At 43.1% G+C, this 10,985-nt stretch overlaps 1 protein-coding gene across 1 annotated transcript in view; it reads left to right on the forward strand.

Annotated features, from left to right (window-relative positions):
* Nucleotides 1–200: 200 nt before the first annotated feature.
* Nucleotides 201–10,985, forward strand: part of MCM10 (minichromosome maintenance complex component 10) — a 17,099-nt gene continuing 6,314 nt past the window's right edge. The window contains exons 1-12 of the mRNA XM_009708265.1: nt 201–207; nt 1,038–1,376; nt 1,991–2,095; nt 2,656–2,790; nt 3,322–3,496; nt 4,308–4,473; nt 5,241–5,408; nt 6,799–6,915; nt 8,348–8,547; nt 9,537–9,637; nt 10,683–10,778; nt 10,887–10,983. Of these exons, the coding sequence (XP_009706567.1) occupies nt 201–207; nt 1,038–1,376; nt 1,991–2,095; nt 2,656–2,790; nt 3,322–3,496; nt 4,308–4,473; nt 5,241–5,408; nt 6,799–6,915; nt 8,348–8,547; nt 9,537–9,637; nt 10,683–10,778; nt 10,887–10,983 (1,706 nt within the window). The remainder of the gene's footprint in view (nt 208–1,037; nt 1,377–1,990; nt 2,096–2,655; nt 2,791–3,321; nt 3,497–4,307; nt 4,474–5,240; nt 5,409–6,798; nt 6,916–8,347; nt 8,548–9,536; nt 9,638–10,682; nt 10,779–10,886; nt 10,984–10,985) is intronic.

Consider the following 10,985-nt stretch of genomic DNA (forward strand, 5'->3'; position numbering starts at 1 on the left):
TAGTGGGGTCTTCACCTTCAGCTGTAAACAAAAACAACTGGTGGTTTACAAATCATCAGATAAGGAGCCTGAACATACATATACAGGAGCCTGTATTTCTAGTTGAAAAAAAGTATCTACTTTAACAGTACCACTGTTGTTCTCCCCACAACAGAGAATATTTTTCCTCGAGGGGCTCTTGAAGAAATCCTGGTGAAATCATGGACGGTAAGGCAGAAAGTACTCTTTTACTTTCAGTGTGAAAATTGTCTTCTGATCAGTATTTTAGTTAATAAGTTCAAGTGTTCAGAAAACTTGTTAAACCTTTTAGTAAAGGAAATTATGCTGCACTGACTTCACTTGCAGAGGCCTTTGAAGTTGCCTCTTGCCTTCATTCTTGTCACCTTTCTGTGAGGCTGCTCTGTCCCTTCCCTGGTTTTGTGTTTTCTTCAACAGCAAAGGCTAGATAAATGTCTTGGTTTGTTCTGAATTTCAGTTCTGCTCTGTCTGTCCCATTCCTCTCTCTGTACTTGATTTTCTTTTTTCCATTTTTTATCCCTTTGGTCCATATTTCTTTGTTCTGTATGCTCTTCCTTGAGCAAACCATATCTCAGAATATGCTTTATTGCCTGCCTTGCATCTTTCTCTTCATCTTTCATTGCCACAAGCCCCGTGGTGTCTCTGTAGGACTCCTGGCTACACCTTTACAGGTCCCCAGGCTTTTCTTTGTAACAGGAGCTATTGTAGAAGCAGCTGCATCAGAGGAAAAGCCAGTGCTAAGTAGACTGCAAGTTTTCTGCTGACTAGCCAGCCTGGATCACAAGCTGAGAGTGTCTGCAACCACATTTCCATCTGACCAGGCAGCAGGAAGCTGCTCTGTCTTCCTTTAGCTAAAGCTGATGTAGTTTTTTTAAAAATGCTACTTGCTGCTCCGATTTTGTTTTGGTTGTCATTAGCTTGTAATTATGTATTATTTAATTATGTAATTGGATGTTTTATTGCATGGCAGCTTTCGTCTAACTGGACGGGAATAACGCTGAGTTTAATTTTTGGTTTAGCTGATGATGACTTGGATCTGTTGGCTTCTCTCCTGGAAGAAAGTGAGGCAACTGAGGAGAAGAATTCTCCTGAGGAGAGGAATTCTCCTGAGGAAGAAGATGCTCTGGAGGATGAGGAGGGAGAACGAGATGAATATGATGAGCTCTTTGATGCAGAAGATGATGCATCCTACACTGAGGAGGTTGATGCTGAGGACAGCATGATTGATGAGCAGAAGGAGAACCTGGCTACACTGTTTGGAGATGTAGATGACCTGCTGGAAGAGGAGGAGGCAGAGGAACCTGTCCCCACTTCAGCTACCAGTCAGGCAAAAGAGAAAACCAACCAGGAACTGCAAGGTTTCTGTAACAGCATCTTTTGTCTGTTTTATTGTGCATATCTTGTCTCTGGAGAGCTAATGGGCAGAAGGTAGGGCCTGGTGCTTCTCAGTTTAAGATGGTGCTCAGAGGGAGGATACAGAATGTCCTTGTGAATGTTTCTAAGTCCGGCTTTCAGTGCTCAGTGGCCAAACTCATCAAACCTGTTTTCTCAAAAGAAAGACAGAGGACTTAAGTAAGCCAGGGAGACTGAACCAGCTCTGGTGAGCAGGACAGGGAAGATTGCCTGTGCTTTGTGTGATGAAGAGCAATGTTGATTCAGTCTTCAGGGCTGTCATCATCAGCCATTTAAATTGTGTTACGTTCAGTAGGAAAGTTATGTGCAACATGGCAAGGAACACAATCAAGTGAAATATTTATACGAGAGAAGTCAGCTCCAGGCTGTATGGAAAAATGTCTCTTCACTGTGAGCTATGTAGAATCAAGTAAATCTATATTGTGGCTCAGGTCTTTGTTTTCTAAGTTTCTATGATGCAGTAAAACTGCCAGACTTCCAGGGATCTCATAAATCCCTGTTTACAATGGCTTCCCACTGTCTTCATTATTATCTTTTTTTCTTCTCCTTTCTTTCCTAGCTGAGCTGAGAAAATTGCAAGAACAGATGAAGACGTTACAGGAGCAGTTGCAAAAGACTGCTATTGGGCAGCAATCCAGTTCAGGCCCTCAGAAGAAAACCCCTGGTAATGAGACTAATTAAATGGGTTTATGATTTGTGGCCTACCAACGTGCAATTTATAGGCAAGACTCCGCATAATCCTAGAGTGGGCACTGAGTAGCAAGGAGGAATGGTGGTCCGGTGTACTCCCACACAGGTTGTTTCCTGCAGCTACAGACTAAATCAGTGCGCTGCAGTTTTGGTATCTGCATCATGGATTGATTCTACATGGGGCAGCTTTCATGACTGGCGGATGTTGGTACACCCAGAAAATACAGCTATGTTTGTTTCTGTAGCACATTGGGGATAGTAATGAATCTGCACGGGGAAATTGAAAAGCAAGAGGATTTTCCTACTTTCCACAGCTTTGTGGTTTCAGTAACATCCGGAGTTTTAGGTCATCATGAGGAAGAGTCATTGGGTCCTTTCCAGCTGTTGCATTTCAGATGCTGGCAACTTAGCAGAAGAGTTTCCATGTGGGACCCTGACTTGGTCTTGTTGTTCAGAGAATTACATAGAGTGGAGTAATTCTTAGTGTTTGAGTCCAGATCCTGACATCTCATATTGTTTTGTTTCCTTGGCCAGGTAAATCTCCCTGTCTACCCGTAAAGGAAAGGAAAGTTCAGAAGCTGCAAGAGTCACCATGTTTCTTGGCCCAGCTGGGCAATCCTTTACCACCAGCCAAGCGAGGAATCCAGAAATTAAAAGCATCCTCAGCAGGTACCATTCTCAGTCTGCCTTTCACTGAAACACACTGGGCTTTTGTTGAAAGCCTATCTGGTTCACAGCAGTGGTGTAGACACATCCAGGGTAGTTTTACACTAGTGGGTGCACCAGTAGCCATCTGGTCACAGCGGAACAGAACTTATTACAGAGTTAATTCTTGTATTCTTTGCAATGGGTGCTATGCTCTGAACTGCTGTGATTAACTTGGACACTGACAGAAGTCTAGTTTGCATATGTCTATCCTACGATTTAGCTTGCCTGGAAAATGAGAGCTGCCCTGGGAAGGTCCTCACCAGGCAGAACTCATTGCTGGAGTTACATGTGACTGATCTGGAGCTGTCAGTTAGTCCCCAGCTGACTGGGAGACCAATTCAGTACAAATAAGACAGTTTTACACCTTTTTCTTAACTGTGTTATATTAGACTCCTGTCTCTGGTCAGGTGTGAGTTAGTGTTATTTTTATCTAGAAGTTTTCTTTCATTATCAAGATTTTTTTTTTATTATTGCTTTTTTTCCCTGCTAAAGAGAACAAGACTCCTCCTCCCCGGCAAGTCCTCAGCCTGGCATTCCAGCCTCTCAAGTCTACCGTAGGGAACACACCCAGTAAGGTGACCAGAGAGAAGACTCCCCATGTGCCTACGTGCTCCAGTGCAACGACTCAGCCAGTGTCTGTGGAAGCCTTCTCAGGACTGAGACTAAGGTCAGCAGCCCAGCGCTGAGCTCTGTCTGGGGACATCACCCTCCGGTAGCGGGAGAGAAACTGCAATCTGTCCAGTGTGCTGTGATACTAGTCACACAAGTGGTGCACAGAGGACTGAATTTCTGATTTGCTGCATGTACATGTATGTACAACCATGTCAGATTAGTTAATTGTCATCAGGGGACGTAACACAAAGCCACAGCATTCCATGATTGATCAGTAAATAGGGAACATTGACTTTTGGCTTAGTACCATGTTTCTATTTCTATTTTCACCTTTGCTCTTTTCTAACAAAAAAGCCCTGTCACTTTATTAGTGCTGCCTTCCCTGGGATGTCCTCGGTGGTGGAGGAGGGAAGCAGTGGGCATGTGCAAAGCTCAACTGTGCTCCCCCTGAACAGATTTTGCTCCACACATAAGCCTCGGGAGCCACTCGCAATCCCCATACTGGATGTGGCCACGAGAGGTCTCTGAATGCTCACAGTGTCTTTCCTCCCCAGAAACCATGCTGGATTTCCAAACCGTGCTCAGACAGTCACACTCAGTCATTCTTGAAATGAGCAGAGTTAATGCAGGCTCAAGGCTAAGTTGCAGCGCAGCTATTTGGACAAAAACCAATGTCATCAGTAGCTTTCTGTTGTATGTATCTGAACCGAGGGGTTTTGTTTCAAGTGACCTCAGGGTGAAATAAAGCACGGAGGCATTTTGCAGCAAGACATAGTCTCCCCAGGAGAATGCTGGATGGTTTTGATTGTCTCTGTCCATTTATGCCAAGGGATGTATTCTCTTTTACATGCTTTTGCTTGATCTAGAAAACCCCGGGTGTCTTCAGCTGAAATGGACAGGAAAATGGCCAACCGGAAGCTCATCCGACTGTCCCAGCTGAAGAGCAAACTTGCTGCAGAAAATCTGGAGGAAATAGACTGGGTAACATTTGGCGTCATAGTGAAAAAGATCACTCCTCAGAGCGCAAATAATGTAAGTGACTTCATTGTATCCCTTGCTCAGTTCAAGTGAAATGTTGATCTTCTTTCCTGAGAAACTAATTAGGTCTTCAACTTAATCAGCCAACTCCATGTAGTTAATGAAAAGCCACTGTATTAAAGATCTTGGCTCATCTGGTTTTAAGTAATGTTGCTTTTAGTCCTCAGGGTAAGTCCTTAGCTTATCTGGTTCAACTGTTCCAGATAGTAGCATTGGCTAATGTAACCGTAGCATAACTGTCTTATATCGGTTCATCCACTGTTATATGTGAAATGCCAGTGCCAAAAAAAATTGCTGTGGCTCTCAATCTTTCTAGATAGCCCTCTTGTTTTAAATGTGCCAGCACATTCGGCTTCCATCATTTCCCTAGAGCTTATTTTGTCCTAGATGGTGCACGTGTCCCGTAGAAAGTCACTGATGAAACAGCGATCTGGATGTGCCCTGGTTTTCTTTGTTCAGCGGCGTAAAAACCTCTTTATTCAGCAAGCAAAAGTACTGTCCAGCTTTAGTATCGGGAAGATCGGTGGTAGCAGTATTACTGTGCTATTTTGGCCTTTAAGAATCTCAGAATTGGCTGTGTGGCATGGCTGGAGATACTGTATCATCTAACCTGTGCTGAGGTTACAAATTGTGCTTTTCTGAATCAGCAAAACCCAGGGTGGGGAAAAAATCAGGTATAACTCTTCAAAAGCAACAGCAAGAGGGGATGCAGTCAGTGTCCCTGAACTGAGAGCTGAAAGGAAAGGGAATGTCTGTTCCAGGGCAGAACATTCAGCATCTGGCGGCTGAACGACCTGCGGGATCTCAATCAGTGTGTCTCGCTCTTCTTGTTCGGTGATGTCCACAAAGAGCACTGGAAGACAGACCAAGGCACGGTCATCGGGCTGCTCAATGCTAATCCTATGAAACCTAAAGAAGGCTCAGATGAGGTGAGAGGATTTTTCACTTGCCTATCAGCTATAGATAAAAACTCGGAGCGGGAGTTTTTCATATCTGCTTGAGATCTAGCTTTGTAACACGATAAGGCTGAAATTACAGCAGTCTGCGTAAACAGTTTGAATTGCTTTCAGATATTTGTGTGGTGTGTATTTGCTCCTGGCCCTCTGGAAGACTGAACTTCAACAAGTCATATTAAGCGTCTAAAACCAGAGTTTATTCTAGTGTTTAATCTGCTCTCAGTAGCAGTCTGTCCTTCCACAGATGTAGGGACTGTATTTTCCTTTCAGTTTATTTAACTACTTCATTGCAATGCCTATTTCAGCCTAGAGGTCTCTCAAAACTGAAAAAAGTGGGGAATATAATTTCTGTCTTCTAATTTAAGCATGAGATGTGATTGCAAAATGTTTCCTTGTTCCAAAATCATGACTGAGAAGAAGCAATATTTGATTTATTAAACAAGCTATGTATTATGACAGTAAGTTGATACATAGTAGTTCGCTTGTTTAATCAATTACTTACAAATGCAGAACATTATGAATTACCTCTCTGTATGTATCAAAACATTGAAGGTGGCTTCATTTTGCTAATAAATTAATTTTTTAAATACCTTTTTAAGTGCACTGGAGTGGAAACTGTTTTTACTGACTTCTGTCAAGGCGAATTTCAATATAGTAGCTGGTGATGTAGTGTTTTGCATTTTAAATTCTGCAGAATCTCATTAATTGTCTATTAAGCTATATAATTGCTTAAATTAACATAAATAAGCAGTAGAAAGTCCTATTGGTGAGTAGAAAGGCATACCAGATTTAATGTAAAGGCCATATTTAACTGTTAAGAATGGCTCTTCTTGGCTAAAATGTACACATTTAAAACTACATTAAAACTGACTTCTTAAAGTGTTTCCTACCTACAGACACAACTCCTACTGTCTTTGGTTGTGTGAAGTAGACACTCTTCTTGCACAGGAGTCGGTTATGATTGGAGCTAGACTTATGGAGAGGGACAGAGAGGTCGAGTACATCTCTTCTTCCTGTCCACTGCTGAATGTGGTTGCCATGATGGCATCGGAGCCATGCGGTTGTACAGGACCATCATTCATAGCACAACTAGATCTACCTTTGCTGGTCCTTGGCTTCCTGAGGCTCTGAGCATAGAAATCCAACATCTTTCATCTCTTTGTAAGAAAGAAATTCACTTCTTTTCTTTTTAACTAAGTCTTTTCTCAATCTGAACAGGACATGTGGCTTTCTTAAACTAGGCCTGCGTTTTAAAACTGCATTGTTACTACCAGAGGTACCAAACTGGACCAGAGCCAAACCAGTGACATCTAGAGAGAAGCCCATCCAGTCCTCCTCAAGGCATGTTCTGATTTCTTTCTAGGTGTGTTTGTCTGTTGACCATCCCCAGAAGATCCTCCTTATGGGTGAAGCTCTAGACATGGGCACCTGCAAAGCCAGGAAGAAGAACGGTGATCCTTGTGCACAGATTGTGAACCTGGTCTGTATCTCAGTAGTCAGGATGTCCTTAAGCTGTTGGTAAAAATCTGGCTGCTGATTTTGTACTGATGCTCCAACTCTTTGACTTGTTTCTGGATCTTGACTTATAACTGACTAAAGTGGGTGGAGAAACTGAGAAATGAAATCCAGAGGAGCAGCTTCTGTGAGGGCACTGTAGCAGCAGCACGGTAGTTCCTGAAATGCAAAGCTGGTGCTGCAGTGCAAAGAGATGGTCATGACCCATGACTGCCACCATCTCCGCACCCTTTCACTCTCCTTTGCGCTGGTGCAAGCTTCCATGCACGGCACTAGAGAACTCATCCAAGGTGAAACAACAGGAGGTTTTTCTTGGAAATGGTTGCATTTTTTGGAGCTGGTTTTAACCCGCTGAGTTCTCCAGTCCAGCGTGTCCGCAAGCTTCCAGAATATTTATACCTGAATGGGGGGCACTGGAGATAAGAAGAAAAAGGTGTTGGGATTCCTCCTTTTAGTGACAGTACTGACTTGTACTCGTTTAAAGGGACTTGTGGACTATGTCATTTTATGGCTATGGTGATGTTATGATTCCTGAAAGGAACCCTAAGTCAGAAGGGTCATAGTTAGTAGGGTAGCACTTAGAAGGAGGAGAGAAAATAAAGAAATGAAGAACTGGGGAGGAACTCAAAGTGTGTGGAGTGGGAGGAAGACAAATACAGAAGGTACTGGTAGCAGAACAAGACTGTGATTGCAGACCCACTCCAGGAGGTGGCTGTGCACAAGGCTCTCAATGTTAGTGAGATGTCCTGGTGCCACATGGAACAAACGATAGATGGAGGCTGTCTGGCAGAAGAACCTCGTGAAGGAATTGGCTGTCTGTTTAACTGGTGACAAAAAATGTTTGATTGTGGGGTAATTGTATTTATACAAATCTGGGTGGATTAATATCAACGAAAATGGAGTTATTGTTTTGGTAAAAAGTTAAAGAACACCCTGAGTGAGTGTGTTTATGGAACTGCTGTCTCTGACTGGCAGGCTCACTATCTTCAGTTCTAAACTCCCTCCGATTGACACTGGAAACTGATGAATTAATTTGAAGTGGGTGCATGAAATATCTTGCTCCAGTATTAAGTTTTCCTTCGTGTTCATACCAGTAAGAAAATTGCATACAGTTCAGAGTCAAAAGTACAGAATCTGGGCAAGAGGACTTAAGCCAAGGAATAGCCTTAAAATTCCTTGATGCAGAGGTTTTTTTTCCAGTGATTAACATCGGCAATTTTAGTTTTGTTTTTCATTGTTGGAGTGTGGGCATATGTTTGCAGAGTTGCTCAAATGCTGGAGTACTACAATAGAGGTGCTACTTCTGTTTAGCCATAGAAGGATGCATGTGGGTGAGAGGAATGAAGTAAATCGTAATTGCTAGTGTCCTGCAACAGGCTTCTCCCATTTCTTTTCAGAATGACTGTGAATATTGTCAGTATCACATACAATCCCAGTACAAGAAGCTCAGCTCGAAGCGGGCAGATCTGCAGTCCACCTTCTCTGGTGGCCGTGTTCCCAAAAAAGTTGGTCGGAAAAATCCCAGTTTGAAGGAGAGGCTGTGTCAGGATGGGTTTTACTATGGAGGTGTCTCTTCAGCAGCATATGCAGCCTCAGTGTAAGATAAACCGCTTATTTCCCTTGCTTTTGAACAGAATTTCCCCCTCATATACAAGTGAGCCTGATGCTATCTCTAAGGGTATCTATTTAGTTAGAGATCCCTTTGACTTAACTACGTTCACCTAATAGGAATAAATACACCACTTTTGGTGTAATCTTCCTGGGCCCATGGGGTAACAGAGCTGCTATTTGATAGGAAAATTTTGTGTCAGTGCTAATATGTGGTAAGGAGTGGTTTTACCTCTAAATTAATACTGTGTGGTGAAGCCAGGCAGGATTGTGTTTCAGTAGATGAAGTGATCTTTATCATGAGATCCCAAGCATTCGAGTCTCTGAGATGAGTATTTTTCAGTGCCATTCCCTTACCGTATTTTGTTATGGCTCATTGCATTTAATCCCAGACTCAGTGTGTTCTGTATTTCCTCTTCCTCTCTTCCTTGACTGAAATAATACAGTATCACTATGTGTTAATGAAGAGACAGTAGTACACTCTGCATGTTATTAAGTGACCAAGATCAGTAGATCAGTATACGATCTCATAACTATTTGGATTTGGATCCTTTCATCCAAATCCCCCTGAAGACAGCTGTGGAAAGACAAGTCACAGCTGGATCAAGCCCTGTGCTTGCACACGGTTTTCATTCCCTTGCCACTGCCCTCTGATAACTGGTGTGACTCCATAGTAATGAAGCAATTCCAGCCTTCCCTCTATCCTTGGAACTAACTGTGAGCAAAGCTTAGCCATTACCGCTGTTTAGTTTTCTCTCAATGCATAGGAAATACCTATATCAACCCAGGAGATCCTAAGCATTGTGCTAGAATTTGGATTTAGATCCACATTCTTCCCAAAGACAGGCAGATGACGGGAGAGAGGCACCCTTTAGGGTGGCTGGAGTTTTGTTGAAGCACTGGGCTAGCGTTTGAGCTCCTGTCCTTGCTCTAAGCATGGGAAAACTCTGATGTTCTGGTTTTGTTTCCTCTTTCTAGTGCAGCAGCTGCAGCGCCGAAAAGGAAGATTCAAACCACTCTCTCCAATCTGGTCGTGAGAGGAGTTGATGCAATTGTCCAGGAAACCAGGCAGAAAATTGGTACCTAATTACCCATGTAGTCTCTTCACCCTCCAGATATTTCCAGCCTGATGTGTAGACGTGTCCCAGGACCCTGCTACTCACTGAATGAATCTGGCAATTGGTTTGCTACAGAGATAGTCATTTGCGGGCTGCTTTCTCAATTGATCAAAACTCCTTTTCCCTCTTGAGATCACAGCTGCAAGGCAAATATAACTAAGCGACTGTGTAGATTCATGCATTATTTTTTTTTTATCAGTACCCCTGAATTAAGTCTCCCGTTCTGTTTTTGGACAGTGACAGAAGATCTTTGCCAGAATACTGAGAAGTTTTAAGAACTTTGAACCAGAGAATTTATTTTATTTTATTAAAATAAATGACTTCTGTCAATCTTGAAAGCTTCCAAGGAATACTAAGTATAAATCAGAGTCAGGTCTGCAATGCAGGGGACCTCCAGAGTACCCAGCCTGTTTCTAGTGCTTTTCTTTTGTGATCTTCAAAGCATGCTCCTTCCAGAGCCTTTGGGATGTCACCGATCTTCTCTGCCTCCATTTTGTTTCTGTAAAACACTTAGTATTACACCCTCTTTATGCTTGGCGGAGAGCAGACGACAGATTATTCAAACTATGTGCTCTAGATGCCACTTAGATGTCTTTTTCACATCTTTCAGTTGCCTCCATTTCAGACAACATAGTGCATGTCCTGTCTCTAGCTTTTAGCTGCTCTTAATTCCCGGAGGATAAGATGTGGTGGCTTCAGGGCTTTCAAGCATTCTAAAACTCGGAACGGTGGGAGTAGCACAGACAGCCAAGGCTGATGAGGAACTGACTGACTGATGAAATTGCTGAAGGAGTAGAAATGTCTTCATGATGTGATCTGTGAGGACAAGGCTGTGGGCAACCAAATATGACATAGAAGTTGGCCTTGCTTTGGAGGGGAGGTGCTCATTCAGATGGCCTGCAGAGGTTTCTTCCAACCTAGACTACTCGACATCTCTAAAGCCAGGTCTGTTTCCCTTCCTGGCTCCAAATCTGTTGTATTTCTGCCTCTTCTGCTTCAGGTGCAGCAAAGAGACCCATGCAATGTTCTGAGGAATTCAAGGAACTGCTGGCACAGCCAACTTTTGGAGCACGAAACCTCTGCAAACACTGGACCAAAGCAGGTATTGTCCTTTTGCCTGAAGGAAAACCCACTCCTGAAATCACTCAACCTCTCCTTCTGAGCAAACGTTAGTAGCTTCTTATTTTGTTTTGGTTTGTTTTTTTTCCAGATGCTGAGAAGAATCAAGGGGCCAGTTTCCAGTCTGTCTCTGCTTCAGCACTGCTCAAGCAACAGAAACAGAAATTGCTGGAGGCCAGAAAAAAGCGAT

Source organism: Cariama cristata, unplaced genomic scaffold (assembly GCF_000690535.1).
Source record: "Cariama cristata isolate BGI_N322 unplaced genomic scaffold, ASM69053v1 scaffold5159, whole genome shotgun sequence".
Lineage (NCBI taxonomy): Eukaryota > Metazoa > Chordata > Aves > Cariamiformes > Cariamidae > Cariama > Cariama cristata.